At 43.6% G+C, this 26,722-nt stretch overlaps 1 protein-coding gene across 1 annotated transcript in view; it reads left to right on the forward strand.

Annotated features, from left to right (window-relative positions):
* LOC310999353 (uncharacterized protein) overlaps nucleotides 1-26,722 on the forward strand; it is a 45,812-nt gene continuing 19,090 nt past the window's right edge. The window contains exons 1-2 of the mRNA XM_083989730.1: nucleotides 1-443; nucleotides 17,677-17,773. Of these exons, the coding sequence (XP_083845856.1) occupies nucleotides 231-443; nucleotides 17,677-17,773 (310 nt within the window). The 5' untranslated portion in view covers nucleotides 1-230. The remainder of the gene's footprint in view (nucleotides 444-17,676; nucleotides 17,774-26,722) is intronic.

Consider the following 26,722-nt stretch of genomic DNA (forward strand, 5'->3'; position numbering starts at 1 on the left):
CAGACAAAGAGCAACCACAGCAACATCTCCATCTCCTATTCCTCACCCTCTCATAACTCCCTCTTTTCCTCTCGCTCACTTCCTCACCCCGACCGCTTCACCTCACACAATAGACTTCCCCCCTCCGAGCAACAGCCTGAAGGGAAAAGTGAAGGAGAGGAGGAGGTGGAGGAGGAGGAGGAGGAGAGGAGAGGAGAGAGGGGGGGGAGAGATACAGTTTCTGTACAACAATGGAAATTCAATCAGGAAATGGAGAGGAGGTGGCGAGCGCAGTGTCGGCGACCTCGGGCTGCGTTTCCTGCCGTCCCTCTGGGCCGCAGGTAGAGCCGTCAGACATCCCAGCGCTGAGAGAGGAGCCGCCGGCTGCTAAGAGGATTGAAAGGTTCGCCATCCCACTTGATAGTCTTAAGAGGATGTTTGAGAAGCCTGCTGCGGCCGAGTCGGTGAGTACTGTGGATTTTCACACTGTTATATGTGGTGTGACCTGAACCTTTCTGTTTTTTATTATTTATTTTTTTTATTTGTCCAGTTACTTTCCACTTCCCACTCTATGAGGCTGCACTTTAAGCTGAGTTTGACGGATAGATGAATGAACTTGTATTATCACCGAACTGAAAGAAACTTTTAAAGTGCAAACTTTGTGGTGGTGAGAACACATTTATCTTCCGAGTCTGTTGCAGTTTCTGTCCTCTACTACTTTTAACTTACAAACTGGGATGGTATATGTCTCTCCATTTGCTTTCACTCCCTGGCTTTTTTTTTTTTTTGCACATTTCCGTCATTTCCTCTCCTCTGGTGAAAAACACTCAGAGTTTCACGTCTCTTTGCGGGAGGAGAGGGCAGATCTTTTCGCTCTCCTGCTTTGTTTTTCCATCTCAGCTGGCTGCTCTGAGAGGAAAATCTAAGTCTGCTGGAAGTGAAGTGGGTCATTATGAGAAAACCTCCCATTTACCAAATGTCTGATGATGAGACAAGAAGGTCCACATGACCTACTTTTTCCCTCCTGAAGTGAAGTCGTCTTGACCTGTCAAAATGTTCCAAGGACAATGAGCTCAGTCGTGCTGCATTTCTTCAGAGGGATTTAAAACATAACCCAACTGAATCCTCATGAGCCGCTGTGTTTTGGGGGTTTTGTAGTTCTCAGTGTTGGTGCCAGTTGCAAACTGGTGGCACAGATCACACAGCAGCAGCTGCCTCCATGCAGTGCCACTGGGGTTGCTGATATTCGACACCCTGTTATTTAAGACCTATTTCGGGGAGCTTTATGGTTAAGCAGGATTTTAAAAATAACCCTGTAATTGGTATGTCGGCTGCCGCTCGCTGGAAGCTGCGCGAAACTTCTCCGTCAGGCCAGAGTGGAGACGGAGAGACGTGGAGCTATTAGAATCAAATCACATCTGGCTCTGGAGATGAAAACATTTTCCAGATTACTGTGGTTAATGAGCCACATCACTGAGGCCAAGATAGAGATCTTCGCAGCTTTTCTTCTGCTTTCCAGTCTATTATTTGTCAATGGACATATGTTTGGGCTGCAACAGCATAAGTCATAACAGCCTCCCATAGATAAGAGGGTTTATTACAGCTGTTTTGCATTCCACTGTGTCTCATTAGCTGTTTGCTATCTGGAGCTTATAGCTTTTCTCAGCCGCCTTTTGATGCGCAGAGTTCACCGAGGTATCACTTCTCTTCTGTTTAAGCAGCTAAAAGCTACTGTAGTAAATACTAGTGGATCAAATGACTGTATGTAATGTGAAGTGGGTCGCTTCCAGTGACAAACCCGCAGAGAATCATCAATGGACTGGACTTGTTTTCAGGGCCTGCAGCTTTTATGTCTTGGCTCGGTCTCATTCCTCTTATCTGTGTCGACTGCGGCTGCAACAGGCAGCTGGTTGCTGCTTCTGCTGCTTTTTCTGGGAGAAACCAACTTTCCCCCCGACCAACACAGCACAAGACATTTCAGACACGAAGTAGCAACAAAGGGCTACATCCACAGTAATAGTTGTTTTGATTGCATCCTGTCTTCTCTCTCAGCTCTGGCCAATGAGTACAAGCCGGTCCAAAGATTCACCCTCGTCCTTGTCCTTTGCTTGGCTGCTTCCCTCTTCCTCCGACAACGTCTTGCCCTGTGATAATCACCATGTTTTTGTTTGTAATCATAGCTTGTGTCTGTTTCATTGCTTATCCCTGGATGTTTATCATCACTTGTCTCCAGGACGACTGCTTTAGTGTCCGACCCCCCGCCTGCATCGGCTCTGCTCTACGGGGACACCGTGAGCCTTTCCTGTCGATATGACTCACCAGCTTGCCACTTCTCGATCACTCCCAGCTGATTCGGGTTTCACATTAGTTTTTCTCCCCCCACAGGAAATGCAGTATTGTTTATTCTGTTTTAGATGACAAGCTGCACAGCTGGTCAACATATCTGTGACAAACTGGCATCGCTGCACATGGTCTATTGGCGTTGTGTCATGAGTGTGTGCAGTCTGTTCCTATATTTCCTTGAAAAAAAAACAACCCAGGCTGTAGTCAGTGTTAATGGAGCATATGGGCAGCGTTCCCAGATTCCCATAGAGAGGACAAGGCTAGAGCAATGCAGCCGGCTGCTTATAAAACACGACCTTGTCTCCGGCTCATTTGTAAGGCTGAGCTTAATATTTGATGATGCGCCGTATTTTTCTTTCTCTGGCCGCCGGTTTCATTTATTTAAACGCAGCGATGTCATTGGACGGCCACAGACATAACAATGACTGATGGTTTCCCAGGTGGTCGTTCAGCTGTGGCCAAAAACTCTCTAGCGTGCAGGAGGAGGCGAGGTGTCCACGACGTTCCCAGCAGTTGCAGATGTGAAGTGATGCAATGGTTTATCTTGAGTGCAAAGAGCGTGTTTTTCCGCTTGTGTGGCTGGACGGAAACCTCCGGGGACGCTGGCTTGTGTTTGCAGCATCTGTCTGACCTCCTGGTCATGACTGCACACACACACATATACACACACACACCGATGCATGAGACAGATGAGGTGATCCTGTGCCTCGGTGTCACATCTCATCATGCGGGCCGGTTATTATTCCTAGAAGCACACACGACGCACACGCTTTTCATTTTCATTCATTTACATACATGCAAATACGCAGGAAAATAGGCCACTAATCAAGGATGTTGAGCATTTGCACTTTTCATATTTTGTTCTGGCTCATTAAAATGTGCAAGCATAAATTAGCCGTTACATAATTTAAATGTTTCTAATACTCTTGAGTTATTGTAATGGCTGCTCCTAGCCAGTAGGGGGCAATGCAGCCTCTATGAGCCTGAGGAGAGAGAAAACAGGGAGTTAGAAACAGTACAGACCCTTACCACAACAAAACAAGTGGAGCATTCGGAGACAATCGCTAATCACCTAGGTGTTAATTGGACTTGATTTCTTTCATGCCGGGAACTGTGTTGAAAATGTGTGAGGCATTCAGATTATCAGGATTTGCGTAACTGCCAAAATATCTAATTTTGATGTGCTCTGTGAAAAATGTAACGCAACATAAAAGCATTTAAAAGGATTTCATACTGTGGGATTAGAGCGGGTTAACAGGATAACACAGCTGAGGGGAGAGAGAGAGAGGGAGAGAGTAACTTTCTCAGGTGTTTTCTGAATGAATGAAATGTACATAAGCGCAGACCGTGGAGGTCGTTTGATATTGACATTCATTTCCATCCTGAAACTATATTTTCTCTTTCATAATATTCCTTCAACAAATGTTTTTTTCATTTTTTAAAAAGGCACTATCCAATTTCAAAGGGAGCATTTCAAGTCACCTCTCTCCAGCTTTTTTTTTGCTGTATGTGAAAGCCTTTTGGCTAATTGTGAGCCGTTTTAGAAAAAAGACATCAATCAATATGCAACACCGTTCTTAAACGCACTTAATTAAATGTTAAATAAACTAAAAGCCGCGATGTGTCTCTGCAAGACGTCCCATTGATCCCGGGCTCGATGGTGTCCTCATCAAGTCCGGTGAGCTCGTAAAAATTCCATTAACTTTTACCAGGCATCTCTTTTCGTCTCAGTTTCACAGATTCAAATCTTTTAATGGAGCTGGCAGCAGCAGAGCCCTGTGTGTGTGTGTGTGTGTGTGTGTGTATATGTGTGTGTGACGCATTGCCGGTCTGCTGTGTGATGATGACTTGTTGCTCACAGCCTTGCCTCAGTCTGAAAATAGTTGCCCAGTTACGTGGTCTCTCAGCAGAAAGTCCCCGCTTCATTTGACTCATTCAGACAAAAATCATTTGTCCACCTGCTCGTCGACTTTGTTTATGGATTTTGAGAATTGAGACGTGGATTAAAGTCTGCTCTGTGCTGCTGTCAGTGCTTGTTAAGACTGCCCTTTTTATTCCAGAGGTATTGTGCTAGCATGTGCACCGCAAAGTAGGATAATCCATTCCCACAGCTGGATAATGAATGCATATCTCTAGGCTTTTTTTTCTCCCCATAGAGATTGTTACGTGACTCAGACTGTCTATTCTCTAACGCAGTTTGACACCCACAGCCCCACCAGAGCATATGTGTTCAACAATTAGCCAAAAGACCTCAAGGCGTACTGTTTTAATCATTCATCCTAGCTACAGCAATATGTCGATGTGAGGGCAGCACCACGCCATCTCTCTCCTCCTCCCTCGCTCTGTGCCATTCATCGCTGCCATAAAGTGGGAAAGAAAGGGAAGGAAGCGCTTTTCACAAAAGGTCCCCAGTGTAAATCCTTTTGGCTGCTGTGTATCATAAACGAACACATAATCATTAACTGGAGCTGTGAAAAACAAAGCACAGAGATGCAAATAACAAGTTCACAGTTTGACCGTGCTAGCAGCTCTGTGAGGGAAAGACGGTTTAGAAACAAGACGCAACACGAGCGAATGAATAGTGGAGTAAATATTGGACTCATTTCTCACATATCTTCTAAACATTTAGACACGGAAATTGACAAATTAGGAGAAAATTTACTTTCTTCATGACCTGTCTCTGTCTCGACAACACACTCTCACGAGATCTGGTACAGATCTTCTACCAGCAAACGTTTGCGAATGCCCGCGCTACCTAATTTTGGCAATACTTAAAGGTCCAATGTGTAATAATTGGCAAGGTTTATTTGCAAAATCTGAATATACTACCCATGAATATATTATGTATAATCGCTATTAAATAAAATTTGTTTGGTTTTCGTAGCCTTATAATTATTTTTTTATAAGGGTCTTGCTTTAGAGAGTGTCGCCATGTTTGTACGGCAGCTCGAACGGAAAATCCAGCCATCCACACAGCAGTTTAGCATTATAGCGAGCACTTGTTGTGCATTTGTCCACCTTTGGTACACAAACTATTAATGTATCATATCATTTCACTTTAATTAGCACTAAACTTATGCGGCTGAGACTGATTCAAATCCCAGTAGTTTTGCAGGTGTTAAGTCATTAAGCAGCAATGTGAATTTATTAAAATCTGACCTCAGTAAACACAAAACTCACCTTTGTATCGTTGTGTACACTGACTGAAAGACTCGAGTTACATTAACATGTATTTAGAATTAATTAAGTGTAATATTACTTAGTTCTTTTAAGGACAATAGGGAGTTGGATCTGTATAATAAAACATTCCCCTTCATTAAAGTTCAACAGATGCTGAGATATTTTATTTAAAAGCACAAATGTCAAGCGACAGGAGGTCAGGGGACCATGAATGTTTAAATTTTCACGGCAGTTCATCCAAAAGGTGTCAAGATATTTCAGCTTTCGGAACCGAACGACTTTTGCCATCCCGGTTAATAGAAAAAGCAGTATCCTAAGGTGACACGAAAGTTCGTCATGAGGTTATATTGCACACACACACATAATTATAGATTTAAAAAGCCCCAGAATATGAACTCGGCATGCAGAATGTCAGGTCCATGTTTCGGTGTATATTTGGAGAGGCTGAAAACAGAGCCGGATCCGGAGCCACTTTGGAGTCGTGGTGTATAAATAGTGGTGCACTGCCGGGTGATGTTGGCAAGAGGGCACGGAGCCTGATGAAAGAGACTGAAATATGATTTACATTCAGCGAGCACAGGGCCATATTGTGAAAGAGAGGACAGAGAGTGGATGGGAGGGGCAGGCAGAGGTTAAAGAAGATGAAGATGGATAGGACGGATGATGGAGGATCGGTGTGAATCAGCAGGGGGTTGTGGGTGAGGAGGGAGGGGGAGGGGGAGGGGGGGGGTTAAGAGCGGGGAATCCAAATGAAGACAGAGTTCATTCTTTAGCAGGTGAAGCAGCTCGTACGTCTGATTAACAAATTATATTCATGTTTCAATAATGATAAGCTTCATCACGCTTCCACTTCAGGGCTGCACAATCAGACTGACACTTTTCTCATTTTTCACCCCCCCCCCCCCCCCCCCCCCCTCCCGCTTCCTCGCTCCCCTCCACATCTCTCTCTCTCTACTTTACGGACGAGCAGATGTCTGTCTGGGTTCACTCCTTCTTTAGATCACTGATAATCAGGCCGGAGAGATCCAGAATACAAAGTGAGCTGAACTAGATACTGCAGCATCACATATGAAGCTATATAGTGTTCATATTATGCAGTAATAGGGGTGGGAGAAAAAATAGATTCACATAAATATCGCAATATCTTTTTTGACGATTTTTAAATTGATTTTTTTTTTCAAAAATTGATTTTTTGGGGGATTTTTTTTTGCACCATTAAAGGGATAGTTCAACATTTTGGCAAATTGGCCCATTGCCATAATCCCTATAGTCATAGCAGTTGGTTTGTTACCTTTAATTGCAAGCTATTTTTAGAACGGTGGAGCAGAGCCGTGAGCTGCTCAGAGCTATGCTACGGAGGCTAATGGGATTTATTGGTTTCCCTCATCAAACTCATCAAATACACAATCCAACAACTCCAAAACAGCTGTGACCTTTTTTTTTGATGATTTTTAAATCGATTTTTTTTTTTCAAAAATCAATTTAAAAAAAAAAATATATATATATATATATATTTTTTTTTAATATTGTGCAATGTGCATTGGTTAGCCTTTTTTTTTTACATACAGAGAGTACAGGGTTAAGTTCACTTTAAAATGGAGTATGTTCATTTATAGGCTCCTACAGTATTTGTGTGCAGATAAATGTTAAAAATGCAGACTAAAAATCGAGAGAATCGGCAATATCGTAGAATCGCAATTTAAATCGAATCTCCATCCAAAGAATCGAATCGGGAGAAAAGCATATTGTCCCAGCCCTATGCAGTAAGTTGTAACACATTACATATATGCATTATCAGTGTTATATTAACATACACTGTGCACTATGCTACTATACTACGGAAGCACTGAGCACATCTTCAGCCTGCATTAACGATCTACTAATGTCCCTGTTAGATTTTCCCAGTCAATTCACACAGGATGATTCTGCAGCCAAGCTCCAAATCATTGGATGTCTGTCAGACTTTAATTTATCTGCTCGCTGCTCACTAGATCTGGGTCAAATTTGTCATTCGCAAATGGACCCAGTTGGGCAAACAGAATCGCTCTGCTTTAACAGCTCCCACCCCACCCCACCCCTCCCAGAGTGGGTCTGAGCGAGGAGGAGGAGGAGGCACTTAACCCTGCAGAGATCCGGATGGAGGTGCAGGGTGAAGCACCGAAACACTGGTTGTGCCGTGGAGTGGGCGCTGGATTACTCAGTGTGTGGTTGGATGTTTGAAAGACATGAAAGATGCAGGATTTTCTTTGTACTGTTGAGGTCACACCAGAATAGTGAAATTAATCAGGAAAAAGCGCAAGAACCAAATAAGCTTCAGCAGATTCTTCATCAGAGCAGGCTGCTATTTGGTCCACCATGTGAATTTATAGGTCAGATATCAACATAAGCCGAGTGAGTGAAAAAATTAGCATGGATTTGCTTCAGCCCCGTGCGCGTGGTGTATCCACTAATCACGGGGATTCTGCTGGAATAAATCAATTTTGCTGTGAAATTTCGCCGCGCCTGAGGAATTACTGGAGCATAGTGTTAGTTCAGGCAGAACACTTAAGTCCTGCTCATATTAGCTGAGTAGCATCAGCTGTTTCATTCATGCTCCGCAGTCACTGGCAGCCTCACCAGCTGTGTGACTATCAGCTGACTAGTTGTGCTTCATCATAGACATGCAGGTGCACTGCGCCGCATTTGATTCGTGCGTGCTAGCACTGTTTACTTCTTGTGTTGTATTTTTGGTGTCAGTTTTTGGAAAGGGGATTAGTTTCTCATCGTTAATCATTTAACCATTTTCTATAAATGGTCAGCTCCTTCACGCCTTCATATCCTGTGAGTGTTTTTGACTGGAAGTGTCCTAATTAAAAATGAGGAAGTCAATAATCCATGTCTCCGCTACACATGTCCTGTTGCAAAGCTACTAGCCCCATGGGGAGTGTTAGTAAAAGCTAAAAATAGGAGCAGCAGGTTTAGGCTGAGAGGCTGCTCAGCAGGCCAGCAGCTGACAGCTGTGCTTGTATTGGGCAGATCCCAGGTGTAAATGTGAGGAAGATGAGGATCAAACTGTCAAAGGAATGCGAAGGTGAAGTCCGTCAGTCACTTTGAATCTGTGAGGCTTGGTTGGAGGCAGGAAAGTGAAATCAAGGATGACAAAACTCAGCGAAAACCCAGGTCACACCAGAAATGCACTTGACCCATTTTCCTCAAATTTTATTTTAGATAAATACCAACTCAAGTTTGTTGTTACTGCACCATTAAAGGGATAGTTCAACATTTTGGCAAATTGGCCCATTGCCACAATCCCTATAGTTTTAGGAGTAGGTTTGTTACCTTTAATTGTCGGTGCAAGCTATTTTTAGAACGGTGGAGCAGAGCCGTGAGCTACTCAGAGCTACGCTACGGAGGCTCATGGGATTTCTTGGTTTCCCTCATCAAACTAAAGTTAAAAATTCATGCAAAACCACTGATGCGCGTTCCTGTCGGCAAGCAGTCTCTGCATTTACTTCGAAAACAACGTTCTGTTATTATAGCGTGGTGAATGTGCAGGTCACAACTTGTCCACCAGAGCGTTTTGGAGTTGTTGGATTGTGTATTTGATGAGGGAAACCAAGAAATCCCATGAGCTTCCGTAGCGCAGCTCTGAGCAGCTCGTGGCTCTGCTTCGCCGTTCTAAAAATAGCTTGCACCGACAATTAAGGTAACGAACCTACTCCTAAAACTATAGGGATTATGGCAATGGGCCAATTTGCCGAACTGTTGAACTATCCCTTTAACATGCATCATCTATCACAGTCTGACTTACCTAGTCTTAATTAAAATGTATTTGCACCACATATTTGCCTCGCTTCATTAAACAGAGGTTTTAACAACGGAGAAAACAAACCGCTGCACTCTTCCGTGGAGCAGGATACAGGAGAGGAGGAATTTGACAGGACACCACCACAAACGCTGCCGAGGGAAAACTCTTGACTAAATGTTGCATCATGCATCCAACACATTCACACACACAGCCAGGGATGAAAACACATCATAGTTTTTTTTTCATTTTTTATTATTATATGTGTCAAAACACTGCCAGGGAGGATAATGAAGCACACGCTGTGACCGGTGCAGCACAGTCTGTGCCCTTAGCTCATATATCAAGATGGTATGAACTAGCACAGCCCTGTTTGTTTGTCACCATAAATGTGAATCATATACCCCGCTGGCTTTGTTCCGGTTCAATATCTACGTCGAGTCTCTCTTCATCTCTGTTTGTTCATTTCCTGTGCTCGTGTCTGTTCTGATGGTTGTCCATCCCCGAGCTTTTGCTGTCTGTAGCTAACCCTCTCTGCTCATCAGGTTCGGGTTGTGCGCCTGACTTTTTTCCAACCATCCTCATCAACACTATTCTCATTCACATTTTGATTCTGTCTGTCTTTGGGCCTGTGGTCCGTCTCTTTCTCTATTCCCACCCGCTTGTTTCTGGGCCGTGTCTCTTTTGTGCCCATGAGTGCTTGAAATATTGATGTGGGTGGTTCTCGCTGTTCCTGTGTTTAGTCATAATAACGGAGGTCGATAGAGGATTGGAAACAAAAAACAACAAAAAAAGAAAAGTTTTTTTTTTTTTTTTTGCACTTCTGCTGGAGTGCGAACGGGAACACTTGCGGCAACAAACAAAACAATGGCAGAAAAGAAAGCAGCTGCACAGAGAGACAGAGAGAATGCGTGATAGCTGAGATGACCTTCGGATAAACAATGCACACGGTTGTGTAACACCGACACGGAGGAGGTGATGGAGGACGGCTGAGGATTAGCCCTCACTTCAGACAAGTCGAGTTAAAAGAGTTCAGCACACCGATCACAAGGTCGATGGCTCAAAACTCCTCCCTGTGTGAATATGAGGCCCTTTGAGTGGCCAAAAGGAACAGAGAAGAATAGGTTATATAAATTATATATATAAGTAATTGGCTCATTTATGAACTGTTACAACAGAACAAGCTGATCCTGTTTTATCATTTCTGATGAAAAGTGCTTCTTTTGTACCAATGTGCTTCTGAGATCAAGGACATAATCTTCAGAAGAAACAAAAAGAGGAAGGAACAGATCCTGATTTGAGTGCCAGACGAGGCCTTCAGGTGAATACTTTTGTAGTCGCGCAAATCTTTTAATAATCCATTGAGTTATATACACAATAAAATCAGTGAAAGTTGTGCAGTAAACAAGTGCACAAATCAATATATCATTCTATATTGATGGCAAAACAGTTCTCGGGCTGCGTGTTTGTTTTCTCATGGGCCGTAATCTGGCTCATATACAACCTGCAGCGCACCGAAGAAATCTTCCAGCTGTCATTTAATGATAAAGGACAGAATCCTTCCAGATGTGGAAGAAGGGCTATATCAGCCAGAGGTTTTCGTTGTGCTGTGCTGGGAACGGGCTTTGCTGGCATGTGTTAAACTCCAGAGGATGACGTCGTCCCTGTTGTTAGTCTGTATCTGCTAAACATCAGCGTCTTAGCTCTGTCACTGTGTGATTATTAGAAAGAAAATCCTTTAGTTGCAAGTAGGGGTCAATGCTATTGTTAGACAAGTTGCAGTAGAACATCGTGCACAGTGGCCATGGCTCAAAAACATCTGCAAATTGATTTGGTTATACTGGCTGATTTTCCATCTGCTCTCTGGAGCTCACTAGAGAAATGGAAATCAAACAGAAAATAAGTCAATTTACAGTTATGGTCTACTCAATTTCTCTTTGGTGAGGCGAGGTATTGTCTGATTTTAAGCTCAGGTTGGCACTGGCGTTTATTTTCTACATTTTTTATTAAAATGATGTACATTCTGAGGCATATTAAAGGTAAATACATACCTACTTCCAATCAATCTCCCTACATCCGTCTCTTTTAAGATGATCATGTCATGCACTCATCTATTTTATTCACGCGTCCTGTATAATTTAACCCTGGAAGTGTTGCAGCCGAAGCAGAGGAGGCCTGAAGGAGGCAGCTCCACTGGAGGCTGAGACGTGATGATCATATCCAGTCAATCCCAAAAAAAAAGAGGTTCATCTGAACTAAAATAACCCTGATGGCATCCGTTCTCCTGCAGAGCCACAGGAGACACTTTACAACTGGTTTTTCCAGGCGGTGTTTGGACCGTGATGACAAGTAACCTTTATATGTGCTGAAACATGCAGCAGAGAGCCCTTTAATTGCTCTAGTAGTTTCTTTAATTACCAACAGGATCCCTGGTGGTGTAGTGATGGTTATATAGGAGCATTTAGCCCACAATGACAGGAGGTATGTCACATGAGTATTTAAGCTTATTAGACCCAGTGTTTTTCAAATAAATGTAAACCCCCTGCTGCTTTAAAACACACATCCACTTTTAGTTCAAATATTAATGCAACATTATAGTCAGACAGGTGATCCGGCTTCTTTCCCTTTCATCAGTCCTCCTAATGTCACACCTCTGATACAGCATGCTGTTGAAGTGGTGACTAAGGCTTCGCATGTTTATTTTTATTTCATCTCACTTATCATTAAATGAAATCTAAATCTAAATCTTGAGATATCTCTCCCTCTTTCAATTTTATCCTGACTCCTGACTCCTGACTGTATTCTACAGTAGTTTCCCCCCTTATCAACAGCCTCTTTTAGGTCTTTTCCATTACAAGAGCCTAGAGGTGGACTGAATCCAGTTGGGTGTTGTTTTACATCCCCTCTCTCAGGCTCTGAGTCTTTCCTCTGATTGGCTGACTGCTTTCTGACTGATCCAAAAAGAAAAAAGCAGATTTCAGAGAAGCCAAATCCTGCAAAGTCGGATGGTGGGTTCAGGTCTGTGGCAGTATTGATTTGACAGTATTAAAATAGAACCTAGACCTGCTTTATAATACAAAAACACATGGAAACTTCACTTTAAAAGACCCCGAAGCGTATCTCCTGCTAGTTTTTAGTGTGATTTTAGAGTTTAATTACACGGTTTTGCTGTTGCTTTTTGATACGGACCCCTGATCCCACTTTGAGTCACAGTTTCAGAATATCCCTCCAGGTAGTTGTGGACAAACAGTGGAAAGCTGCACCTGCACAGCATCACTTTGAAATGACTGCTAAGACCTTTTGGCTCGCTGCTCTGTATTGCTGGAGAAGGCCAGGCGTGTTGGAGAGAAGCGAGTCCAAAGCAACTGGTTGTCTCAGTCGGGGCCCAGTGATTTGTTTACTGTTGTCAATCCTCATGAGTCATGTTTCGAGAGCAGGCACTTGTACGCCATGCCAGCCGACACATAAGGCAGCTTTCACAGCCAGAAGCACTCACTCCGAGAGCTGTCGGAGGGGAGTGTGTGCATGTGGCTCGACTGTGTTTGCAGATTCACTGGTGTGTGCACCGATTGCAATTGACAAAGAAATCCTTTTTTCAATTTAAAAAGAAGTGCTCAGACAGCGAATCACGTGAGAGCGACTTATTTTCCTGGCAGGCTCCCAATAGGTCGCCGTACACTGACCCAAGTATCGTGCTGCTATAGTGCGGCAGTAAATGAAAACAGCATTAATGAAGCCCGGTGAAGCTGATGGACAGAAAAACAAATAAGCTCCAAATAACACCACTATTAGAAGGTGTAATGGATTTTTTTTGAGACAGTAGGATTTGGGTCAACAGGACTTGATTGTAAAAAAACTCCTCAGAATACCGGACTTTGGTTGTCATGGCTACAACATCAAACGCAGCGATTCTGCAGGCATTGACGCTCCTATCTTTGTCACCACGGCTCCTTAATTGCTTTGAAAAGATGATGGTCTGGGTTAAAATAAGTGCTTAGGTAATCATTGTTGTCAGGGTTACAATGAAAGCAAAATGGGTGATTTTGTTAAATGGTCATGGTTAAAGGGATACTTCACCTAAAATCAATAATTCAGCAATTTTCTACTCACTGTCATGCCAAGGAAGGGTTTAGAGAAGTTTCAGAGTCATCAAAACTCTTTAGGAGTTCCAGGGGGGGTCCGGCTGGCAACGGATATTTCATATAATGGCGGGTTCACTTTTGAATGGTCCAAAACACACACTGTGAAACATCCAGATACCTCCATATACCAACAGGGTAGCTGTCGACCCGAACAACGAAAGGGCAGGATAGGGAAGAGGAAGGTATGAAAAAGAAAGATGGAGGGAGAGTAATCCCAAAATAAGATCTTCTTTTAAGGAGGTGGACGACCTCTCCCTCTCTCCTCCTCCTCCTCCTCCAAAATGTCACATCTAATACTGAACCCACAGACCTGATCGATTTCAGCTGCTACTGTGCTGTAGCTCCTCCAGCTCCACTAAAAGCACTTGGAGCTTTTTTCCGAGCTATTTGAGCTTTTCAGGTGTGGAAGAGACGGAGCAGCTCCGTAATAACCAGCATTCAGACCCATCACAACTACGGTTATTTGCCCAAAATGTAAGCCTATCGATTATGATCCATTTTCAAACACCATCCCATGGTCATAACCTTGAGTGAATAAGCAGATACAGCTATATAAATATTATCAGTGCATAATTGCCCTCGCGCTGGCTCTTTCCCTGTGTGAGATACTCTGCAGAGCACTGGGATAACCCCACTTTCTGGAGGTTAAGACAGTATCACAGCATCCGAGTGAACAGTTACATCTCTACATCTGACTTCCTCTCGCCGTAGTGGCACGTTCGCCGCCGTGGGTGGAGGAAAAATAAAACCTCAGGCTCCGTTTTGGACTAATTGACTTATTAAGACTGACATTTTCTTAAACAGAGGATGACACGGGAGGAGGACAGATGGAGAACGTTTGAGGAGATGGAGGCGGACAGCCCTCCACGGAGACCTCGCGTGCGTTCCAGCATGTCATTAAAGTCCTACACTAGTGGAAAGAAACCGGGCTTGTTAGAGAGGACGGGGAAAAAAAACGGCTGACATGAGACCATCGGCGTAAAAGTGGTGAAGTCACTGCACGCGTGACAGCGAGCTCATCGTTTCCTGGATGGGTGCGAGCTCTGCTGATGTCTCCCTCTAATAGGCAGCGATGTGAAGGTGCAGGGTGAGGGATGTCACCTCCGCAGGCCAAGAGAGCGTGTACTGCTGTTACCATGGTTTCATTCACCATCACTGACTCCACTGGCCTTTTTTTTTTTTTTCCAACGTCGGCGACTGTCACGCATGAAATAGTCCCAGATGGCCTTTTGGTTTGATTTCATTAGCTGAGCATCTTTTTAAAGAGGATCCCGTGATTTTTTTTTTTTTTTTTTTTCTCACACGGATTATCTCCCGCGACAGACTCGCACATTTAGACAGATTTCACCGAGCGCTGTCCCTTATTAACTCTGTCAGTCTGTTGGAGATACACACAGACACCCACCCCCCCTCCTCCTCCTCTTCCTCCTCCACCACCATCATCATCCTCCCTCCGTCCTCTGTGGGCAGCCTGTGCCAAAGAGAACATATGGCCGGGACTCGGAGCCAGATAGCACCACCGCCGCTGCTCACCCACTTATTGTAGCTCGTGAAACGGCGAGACGTCTGCTAGATTGGTAGAACCATCAGCATTCGGTCCTTTCTTTTTTTAGTAGCAGCATCAATCAACCATCTGATTACTGTATAATTTACTAAACCAATTAAATAAAAAATCTGCGAAATATTTTATTTTAAAGTAGCATGAATGGACTAATTCAGCTATTATCCATCCATCCATCCAAACATGCTCTATGATATTAATCTTTCATAATACCTGTTAATCATATCCTAACAAATTCAGTTTGAATATTTTGTTGCTGATGCTATTATGTTAGAAGCACATTGTTAATGTCTCCTCGCAGACTGGCTGTTCATTTGCTTTAAAAAAAATTGCCTTTGTATGGGCTCAAAAAAAGAGAAAGGTTCCTTTTTAGCAGAAACATGAATAAGTTTGGGCCAATTTCCAAGTTAATGTATTTTTGAGAAACCTATTTATTCAGAAATCCCACAGTCTGTGCCAAACAGCACTGAGATGGCTCGCCTCTAAGGAGCAAATGATAGTTGAACATAAAAGAAGGCAAAAAAAAATCTATCTTTTCAAGCTCAGCACTGAATTTTATATTTAATGTGAGATAAGATGTTACCGCAGCAAATGTATACCTGCAATTAGACAGTCAATGGCAGCAGATGAGTGATATTGCACAGATTATAGCACATGGGCATATGGTGAGCTGTCAGTGATCTACTGTGTGCAGTCTGAAGAAGACTCTGGGACAAAATCTGATCCCAGTCCCACTCCGGTGGCTCTGGGTCGGCCTTTACTGATCAGTGCTTCTGCCTTTTCTTGTTAGCAGTTGGAGGTGCTGCTGCAGACCACACCGGAGAAGATGGATGATGCCGCGCGGAGTCATAAACGGTCCACAGGAGTGTCCCCTGCACTCCACAAGACAAGTGCATTAGTGTTGTCAGTCCAGTCCAGTTTGTTATTCAGGTCAACACCCAGGTTTATTTGTGAGAGACTCCACCAGCAGCTTGGTTTTAACAGGTTTAGCTGGTGAACTGAGCTGAAACCCGACATGTATGTTTAATAGTGTAATCTTCCTTTCAGTACCGGCCGTGCAATGAATCATGGGATAGGTTTAGGCCTTGAAGGATCCACCAGATGCTTCCTTTGTTGCCCCGAGAGAAGAAAAAAAACGAGGCTGCATTTGAAGAAGTCTTTGAAATGGAACAGCCTCGTCACGCTGCTGTCGCACAATCGATCTACACATGAAACCTGTGAAGGACGCAGCCCCTGGATTGAGACACGCGCTGTAGCTGTAGGCTCAGTCAGATTGTGTGTCGGTGTGCAAAACACATGCAAATAGACAAAACAGACGACAATGCACACTAAAACATGCAGATATTCAGCGCTTGTGTTGCTAAAATGAAACAAGATATTCTCTGGATTTGTTTGCATGTCATTCCTGAGGTTGCAGCGTCTTTCAGCTCTCAGGGCCACTCGCCGACTATCTGGTTGCGATACGCTCCACTTCCTGTAGCGTGCACACGGCCGATCCTTCAATTAGATTCCTGTTGTTTAATTTACAACCGAGAAATATTGTATTCATAATTCACGGCGCAAGCGAAGTAACCAGAAACCCAAGGAGAGATAAATGTTTCAGTGGCTTTAATGGCCCTCAGTCAGTGACATTCACTACTTCAAAGTAACAACGTGTTGCCGACTAAACTCTGTGTTTAATATCAGCGGAGGAGTGATCAGGGAGCGGTGGTTAGCAGCAGCAGCAGCCTGGGCGGACTCACACTTCACTTCTCTGAGCCTCATTTGATGTGAGTGCTACTTCAACAAGAGAGCCAAAATAACAGTGACAGGAAGGGAGAGTCCAAGTGTACATGTTTTATTGAGTTGTGTGTTTGTGAAATACTGTAGGAGAGTATGCAAATAGCCGTGGCGTGGATGCATTTCCTGGATTTGCTTAATGGGACAATGTTTTGTCCTTTTGGTGCATTTCTGAGATAACGGTTGACACCTTCAGCAGAGAGAAGACGACCAAGCAAGACACACACAGATTCATGCATGCATACGTCTGTGTGTGTTTGTGTGTCACATGGTTTTGCAGTGTGTTTGTTGTCAGTCTGCGCTGACGCCAGGGAAGAAACTGTCAAAAAAAAAGAAATGCTATGGGGAATACATTTGATTTGCAAATGAAAAAAAAAAAAAATCTGCACACACATTTGCAAAGACACACAGGTGTGTTTGCCCCCCCCTCCCCTCCCCCTAGAGAGATGATTTGCAGCTGAATAGGCGTGTTGCACAGGCTGACTTCTAAGTTTCCACAAAACGCTTCCAGGGGAGAAATAAAGAAAGAAAGAAAGAAAGAAAGAAAGAAAGAAAGAAACCCTGAGGAGCCAAGGACGGGGCGTTTAGCGGTGTTGTAGCGTTTTACCAGAGGAAGCTTCAGTCACAGCTACATGTAGATTCACGCTGCTATTGAAATGCAACTAAATGCTGCTTTACACTAAAACTCTCCAGTGTTTACTCCTCGTGCTGCGTTCAAGGTCGCCTCTCTTTGCACAGCAACAAAGTTTCACAGGAATCAGCAGCTTGGACTTTGCTGTATCATATTTGTGTATTTGAAGTATGCACGTCAATGTGTGTGTTTTTCCTGTGTGTGTGTGTGTCCTGCAGCTCTCCGTACCCTTTGCAGATGTTTCCTCTGATCTCTCTCTCTCTGTCTCTCTCTCCAGGAAGTGACCAGCGTCCACTCCTCCCCGTCCAAAAGAGTGATGTCCAGTAGTCTCACACATCAGACCATGGATGCAGCTCCAGAGGACGACACACTGTGTGAGTACAGTTGGGATTTGTGTTTTTTCTTTCTTTTTTCCCCCAAAAGTCGAGGGTTAAAAGTGACTTTTGAAAGCAGCTTTTTGATGCAACCTCCTCTGTGTTATAACATGTGAAGGGAGGCTGATTGCATCATGGTTACACTAGTCTGTCGAGCAAACAGCCAAAGCTACAGAATGCTTAATGCAATGTTTTGTCCCATTTGTTCAGTGAGATAAACATTTGGCAGAAAGCAGCTTTTGAAAACTAGATTGCAGTTTGCCAGATAAGGCTCCCTCCCTCCCTCCCTGGCAGCTTTTTTTTTTTTTTTTTTCCTTTGTAATGGGAAGCTTGTGGCTTGTTAGATAGTGTGCCACCACACTGCGGTGGCGGCTACCCCTACCTCCAGTTTGTTTTACACCGACGCTGATAGCGCTGTGCACACAGATGGAGCTTCTGGTCCAAGGTGCAGTCTGTGGATCACAAACACATTAAAACCAAGCAGGTTGTTGGATTATCGGCCTCTGGTGTGGCCTATAAGAGTCTCAGTGTTAGATAAAGTCAGAACGACGACCTTCACCACAGCGACCAGTACTGTAGCTACAACTGCTCTCAGACCAGCGCCGTCCCTCTGAGAAGCACCAGCTCCCCATCAGTGACTTTCAACTATAGCTGAGTATCTAAAGAATAATCTGAATGAAGGCAGGAGCTTAGTTAAACAAACAGTGATGAACCATGAAGTGGAGATTTTTCTAATTAGATTTGAGGCTTTTTGTTCTTCCTCTTCCCTTCAGCACGTGGCAGTAATACAAATGAAGGGAGTGGGAATGACATGCAACAGGGTTCCCAGTCAAACACCAGCCAGGAATAGATACAATAGATACTATAGATTGATAGATAGATAGATAGATAGATAGATAGATAGATAGATAGATAGATAGATAGATAGATAGATAGATAGATAGATAGATACTGTATTGATCCCGTGGGAAATTCATTTTCTCAGCTGCATCCATCTCATACAGTGCATAAAAACTGTGTAAAACAAAGATAACAATACATATTCATAAAAAGTACATTGGTTATTTATTTTATTTTTTATTTTTATTTTTTTCTAATTAGATTTGGGGCTTTTTATTCTTCCTCTTCCCTTCAGCACGTGGCCGTAATACAAATGAAAGGACTGGGAACGACATGCAACAGGGTTCCCTGTCAAACACCAGCCACGGATAGATAGATAGATAGATAGATAGATAGATAGATAGATAGATAGATAGATAGATAGATAGATAGATAGATAGATAGATAGATAGATAGATAGATAGATAGATAGATAGATAGATTTAGCTATAGGCAGATTCAACCACTGCCAAGATGGAGACAGTAGAGCTTCAAAGTCATGTTTCATCCACACACATACACACATACTATATATAATATATTGAAATCCCTATGCAGTAACTTGTAAATGAATTTGACACTATTGTATTTTCCATCTTTGCTGAGCATCAGATTTGTTCATAATTAAATAAAAGCCTGTCCCATACAGACACCTGTCTCCAATAGAAGACGGGGTCAGTTCAGCAGTTGAAGCAAATAAAAGCCTGAGCTTCTATCGGAGAATTTAGGGTATTATATTTGAAATCTATCAGTGTAGTTGATTTTTTTCTTTAGTGCTTGGCCAACACATGTCTGTAAATGTCACACCAGTGTAAACTGAAAAGGGAAACAGTGTGTGAGAAAGTGGGAATCCAACGTGTTGACAGGCCTCAGAGTCGTATCTAGGTGTTAACCGTGCACGTGCTCATAAACACAACCGTGCACGCTCACAGATGCAGGCGGAGAGCTGCTCCATCTCCACCTGAGATCAGTCTGGGGGCTTTAGCGTCGGGCCGTCTCTTCACCTCTGTGTCTAAAAGCGGAGCGTGTTGACGATCCTCTGCGTTCCTGCTGACCCGACGGAGCGACAAGCTTTTGTCTTTGCTGACAGCTTGTCAGTGACAACACTGCACGAGCTCGGCACCGGGTCGAATGACTGACTGCGGTGGCAGGAGGGGGCTTCAGGAGATGTTCCCTCCAAAGCCACAATGTTTAAATAAAGCAGTGTATAACTGCACTTTAAACAGATGCAAAGCTCACCTCCAAATCTCCACGCTGCCGCCGCTTTCTAAATAGACACCCTTGTTTACTTGTTTCCTCTCATGTTACACCACAATCACCACCATGAGACTGTGGATGGCTTTGTGGCACTCACAGCAGATAGGAGAGCCTTTAACTCTATCATACTGTATATATTCGTTATATAAGAAGGTTATATAAGAGAACTTTTCAAAGTGTGAAATGCTGCCAGTTGGAGGAGGATTTACCAAAAACAGTGTTTTTGTTTTAATTCATCTCCTCCCAGACTTGCCTGCCAAATAATGATGTCTTCATAATCTGATCCTGAGGATAAACTGAGCTTTTCTCCATGTCCAATTCACATTTAATTCCCTTTAGTTGCTGTTACAGCACGCAAATTAGATCTCAAGACAGGGCCAATATTGGGGAATTTAAAGCTGAGTCTGGTTCCTGGTTCCTCCATGTGGAGCAGGTCCTAGAAACATCATGTGTAGTGTTTGTTCTAGTAGTTTAAAGAATACGTTCCTTCACCCCGCTGAGCAAAGAAATTCATTTCATCACAATATCTTCTCCCTTTCATCTTGATTAATGGTGGAAATCGATGATATTTTTCTGTTTTATCTGTTTTTGCCAACATTTCATCTTTAAATTGAGGCGCTGTATCTGATAAAAGAGGAGAAAATGCATTCTTCGCTTGAGTTGAATTCTTTTAAGCAACAAAACAAACACACTAAAGGCCCAGCTTTAAAACTCAGGAGCTTTTCTCGACTTCAGCCCGAGTTGGTCTGGTGGCTTAGTTTGCTCGTCCATCCATCTGCTCCGCTCTCTGTCAGGGCCGGGGAGAAGCCGTTGTTTCCTGGAACCTTCAAAGTGTGAAAAGTTCAGCGTTATTTTAGAGCTCGATGTTCATGCCAGTGCACAGCGTCGGCTACGCGGCACGGCTCAACGCGTCGCCCGTTACGCCCGTTTGATCTGGATGACTCGTGGTAGAAACATCACTTCCACAACAACTGGCAGGATGTCAGAGGGTCATCACACAGCATCAGATAGACAGATAAACAGTGGGTGCATGTTGTGCTTTAAAATGCAGCGATGGCACAGCGCTGTTAATTATTTAAGTGTGAGGACGCAGTGACAACGATGTTCAGTGGTCAGGATCAAGCAGCAGATAATGTTCTGTCAGTCTCCGGACATCCTAACGTGAATTTTTATTTTTTATTAATTGTAGCTGCAGGCATCTCAGTGCCACCATATAATGATCAGTCCTTTACACGACATTATTTATTATTATTAGCACTAACCCAAAAGAAAAAAAAGAAAGTTTTTATACAAATTAATACATACAATTTGCATATATGTTGTTTATCTCTGGAGCTGAATCCTGCTCAGGTCACTGAAGGTCACTTCCTTCTAACTCCATGGAAGAGAGGCTACCACACACACATACACACACACCTCTTCAACATCCTGATTAATTTGCCCTCCACTGGCACAGATTATACACACACATTTTATATGTGTTCAAAGATGAGGACGGATATTTTTTGATTCACTTTTTTCCATTTTTCAAACTACTCTGCGAAAGAAAAAAAAAAACTCAGAATAAAAAACCCAACTCTGAAAGACCAGCGTTTTTTTTTTCAAGCCGATTTTAAATACATTTCCAAAGGAATTTGCCTAAAACTGCTCACAAAAAAGTTAGTCTGGAGCCCTGATGCGCAAGCCAGATAAGCATCTTTATGACAATATGCGCTAGAGCTCATGGGAAATGCAGTCTTCATTCTGGCAAAACACCTCACAGTCAGTTTGCACCTGTTTAATTGCAAAGAGAAACTGTTGTCACACCTGTTTGGTTTTACACATGGGAATGTGTCTTATGCTCTTCAAAAAAAACCTTCACTCTTGTTATATTATCAAAAACTGAATCTCTTTAGTGTCAAATTAAAGATATGAATCGCATTTTAGTTAAAAAATCATTTTCTCTGGAGTGTGGACTCAGCTTGGGGACATTCTGGGGCCCTTTCATTAGGTATTCAGCACGGGTATGTTTATTTTCCACTTTAACAGAAAATCCATGTTCAATTTCAGTGGGATTATCAGCAGAGTGCAGCTTCTCTACCAGCCTGATAACCACGCTTTTCTCCAGTCGATGTGCTGCCAGCGGCTCCTCGTGGGGTGGTCTCCTGGTGAACACCCTCACAACGCCTTGTGTTTCACACATGAGTTCAGGCCTGATGGCAGCTAATATTATGGAGTGAATAGATTCCTGCACGGCTACGTCGGTCTGATCCTCTCATGCGTGCGTCGGATGTAGGTTGGAGGAAGGATTGAAGGAAAAGCCTCGGGCACAACATGAGGTCACCGGTTTATAACAGGACCTTTGCCATCGCTGTAGGGCAAACATACGTCGAGGAGTGATGTATGAAAAGAGGAAGTGAATAAATAAACACAGAGAGAGAAAGGAAGAAAGAAAGGAAGGATATCAATCTGTTTTTTTTTTATCCCACACTTATCGATTTCCTGCCTGAGTTTTTTCTTGATTGTTCCGTGTTGTTGCTCAAACCTCTTGAGCTTCTGCTCAGCAGGAACTGCACTTAATTTGCTGAGGGGGTTCAAAGGCATCTCACTTGCAGAAACACAGTGTATAAGAGGGATTTTTAGAAGGGGAACAAAGGTTTGGCCTTCTAAGGTTAGGAGTGCCTCCTCTTGAAACAGTTAAGTAGCTTTGATATTGAACTCAAGACTGATGGAGCTATAAGAATATTTGATATTGAAGTAGTAGCTATTATACATGCATCAGGTATCAGTACTCTGCATACTATAGAGAGGTTATATCAGTATACTGGGAGTCCATGTCATTTGATTCCATCTATTTTAAAAGCATTGTATGATATTGGTGGGGGGGGGGTATATACGTTTCCATATTTGTTTTCCAGCGGAAAGTCAGATAAGAGGACGACCCTCATGTCTGTGTGCTAAATATGGAGCTAGAGCAGTGTTTTTCAACCTTGGGGTTGGGACCCCACGTGGGGTCGCCTGGAATTCAAATGTGGTCGCCTGAAATGTCTAGTAATTGATAAAAAAAATGACTTGTAAAAATATTTTTTAAACTAATTATTATTCTTTATTATGATTAAAAACACTAAACACAATCTTAAACAACTGTATTCTATACTTTAACTTTCTCGAATATAAATCGAGTTTGAATGAAATGCAGCATATAAAAATATCTGAGCTGGCACATCTTGATTGACGCTGGGGTCTCTGGGGTCGACAAAAGTTTGTGATGTCAAAATGAGGTCACGAGCCAAAAAAGGTTGGGAACCACTGAGCTAGAGGAAGCAGTGAGTTAGCTTAGCTTAGCATCAAACTGGGAATGAATGGAAACAATTAGCTCAGCGCCAATAAAAAAAGAAGAAAAGAATGGATGATGTTTTATTGGATGGTTGGAGCCTGTGTGTGTTTTTACACAGTTTATGAAACAATATGGATGAAGTGTATCTCTGCCACGCGCGCTCATAAAATGTCATGATATTTACCATATTAACAAGCAGCGGTTTCTAAATGCCAAATGTCCCGCCTGTACTCTCCTGAGCAAACGATACCAAGTGTCACAGCGTGGGACGTCTTTGTCCATAAGACCGCTCTGACGTGAGGTTAAGAGCATGTCGGGTACCTTGGTACATGGCACTAAAAAAAGAAGCAAACCCACATCCATTTACCCCCTCTCCCCTAAGTCCATCCTATTTTTTAACGGAGGGGGGCTTCTAAAATAAAATCAGCTGTCACAGGATCCCCAGGCCTCACTGAGCTGTAGCGAGCACTGCTGGAGCTGGACTCCAAGCCTCACTGTCTGTCTCTGCCCAGGATTTGCTTGCTGTGTTGGGTCAAGGTTGGACAACTCATTTGCTTTTTATTTTTTCCTTTTTTTATTATTTTATTCTTCCTGGGGGTCTGTTCTGTTGGATTTTCTATTGCTGTTAGACGTAAAGAGCGACCTACACAGTTAAAGAAGGTAAGAGATGTGAGGCCCACGGCCGTCAGCACCACTCTTTTTAAAGTGATTTGCCTCCTAAGCACAAGTGGAAGCAGGGAGAAGAGAGATTGGAAATGGTAGATGACATTTCACCTGATAATGAATTGGTTTGATGTGCCCAGGCGGCGGCAAGTGTGGCGTGTAAAATCGGGAAGAAGATGAAGCGCAGGGGAGCTGAATTGTGTCGGACTATCAGGGGCAGGAGTTTCATAAAGAATGAGATGTGATATCGCAGCGTGTTTCCGTGATTCCACCAGGATTTGTGCGTTGTCATAAAACATGCATTGGCCCTTTTCCTCTCCGCCTTTCAGACGTAACCGGCAGTGCTGTGATCTGGCCTATTCTGAAAGCGTGGCAAATGGGAGACAAAGTGCTTAGCCTAGCATGAGGAAGCACTCGGGGCCCGATCCGTTCTCAATGTAAAGAAGTTATTCTGATAGATTTGACAGCTCAATTATTGTGGCTGTTTTTTGCTTTCATCGGTAAAGGAAGAAATCGCCCCCCCTCCACGGCTGACATTTCAATTAGTGCTGCTCGTTTCCGACTCCTCCTGTCAAATAACCTCGCCTTGCCAAAAGGTTTCGGTCAGTAAGCGCTGAACAGTAGATTGCGTTGCTCAAGAGGAGAGAGTTTGGAGGGGGGGGGGCAGGTTCTGACACCCCTGTGATTATGAAAGGGCCTCTGTTTGACACAGATCTACGGGTCTGCAGCGACAAAAACTCTGAAATGACTCTGGTTGGTTCTTCTTAACTGCATTCCCCTCGTTGGTTGTCTCACTTCACTTCCTCCTCTCATTGCCTCAGCGACAGGGGGGGTCAACGGTCCTCGGCTGGGCTCAATATAGCCACCGAGTCGTGCTTGCCCCCCCTTTCCCAGCCTCTCCCACCACCACCACCACCACCACTACCACCAGCCAACACTTGTGCTGTGGAATTGAAAAGATAAGAAGCCAGACAGAGGGAAATCAGCGCCGGTGGTGGATGTGGAGTGACACAGGTCAGCAGCAGCAGCGAGGGGCCGCGGAGACGTTCGGTCTGATATCAAATCAATCCTGCAGTGTAAACAGATATTTGGCCCCCTCATTATATTTGGATGGTCGTGTTTGAACGCTATTATTAATGCTAATTAAACATCCGCTCGTTGCTGCCAGGACTAATTAGCGGCAGCAGTGGGAGATGGTGAAATGATTTTGAAATCTTTGAAAATATTCTCATTAGAAGTTTTGACTCGACTTTTCTTCCCTCTGACACACATGCATCCCGACACACACACTTCCACTCTATAAATCTCCTTGTTACAGGGGAACATGACGCTGCAGACAGAGGCAGTTTATAAAAAGGCTGGGTTTATTTTTCTCCGCCAGTCAGCCTCCTCCCTCCCTTCCTCCTCCTGGTTACCTCACCTCCCTGCTATGGCAGCTTTGTGTACAGCAAACCCCTTCTCAGAAGCCGGCGATATCCAGAGCGCTGTTGTCACCGCACTCGGGGATCAAAACCCTCGCGTCTGCGCCTCTCCGCCTCGCTCCAGACTGTGACGTGAACATTCATCTCTGGTGATGAATGAAGGCATTATCCTTGCGCTTCTGTCATCAGGCTGCTATTGGGTAACGCCGCAGCCTCAGGTGTTGGATTTCTGACCCATATTTAGAGGATGCGTTAGGTAAAAACCCCTGTTTATTTTCAGATGCTGCTGTCTTGAGCAGGCTATTTCTACCCCCCCACCACCCCCAACCCCTGATGGTTTACTGGTTACACTAACATGCCAGACGTAGCAGAAGGCTAAAAATGGTGGGATGAGGAGAACATGCGTTTGTCACATGGCGTCTGTATTAAGGCCGGACGCCACGTATCTCCAATACTTGATTCTATAATTCATTCCCTAGAGATTAGAATAAACTAGTTCACAAGGACAAGCATGACTCAGCTCAATATGTTTATATTTTTATAGAAAAGGTGAACCGCAGATGCAATGGAAATTTAATTTACCCTGCAACCAAAAGACCCAGTGGTTCACAAACATAAAAGATATGCTGTGACCTCAGTGCTTCTTTTTCTCTGTTGCATAAATGTTCATCAGTTGCAAACTAGAAAACATGAGCATGCAGATTTTTTTTTTTGCTTATTCATGCTGTTGGTGTATATACTCTGCCAGTAAGCGCTGGATTTGTTACTAATCTCTGTTCTAGTCCACCAAGGGGACTTGAATCAGACCGAAGCATTTAAGAAGCAGCTGCTCGAGTTCTTGTGAAACAAACATCAATCAGACATATAAAGTAAAAAGTGCAACTCACTGAACTCAACTTTTAAGCCAAAAGTATAGAACGTGGAGAAAATATGTCAGCACCTACTGCAAAAAACCAAACGGGGGGGAAGAGTTACAAAAGGCCAAAAGGTCACAACGTGAGCACATAATGAGAAAGAATAATTTCTATTTATATGGTCTTCTTTGATCCCACAGTGTTGTTGCCTGGAGAGTGAGCGCACACCACCAGCTGAAAGGTCCAGTGTGGGTGTATGCGAGCTTCAGCGGAGCCTTCTCTGTTGCCTAATGATGCTTTGTAGCACTGGAAAGTCAAATGTAAAATCAATGGTCCTCTCTAATTGGCTATCCGCGGGGATGTGCTGCGCTTATATCGTGAATCATAAAGTACAGCAGCGCTTTGTGATTGATGAGCATCGAGCCATCAGCTTTTTCTCAACGGATTCCTTGCCCCCCCCCCCGGCTGGGCTTTAACTTTAAACTTTAAAGGTCCTTTGTTGTATAAAGGCAGATTTGCATGTGTTTCTTGATTATTAAGTTCTGTATTAACACTATGG

Source organism: Trachurus trachurus (genome assembly GCF_905171665.1).
Source record: "Trachurus trachurus genome assembly, chromosome: 2".
Lineage (NCBI taxonomy): Eukaryota > Metazoa > Chordata > Actinopteri > Carangiformes > Carangidae > Trachurus > Trachurus trachurus.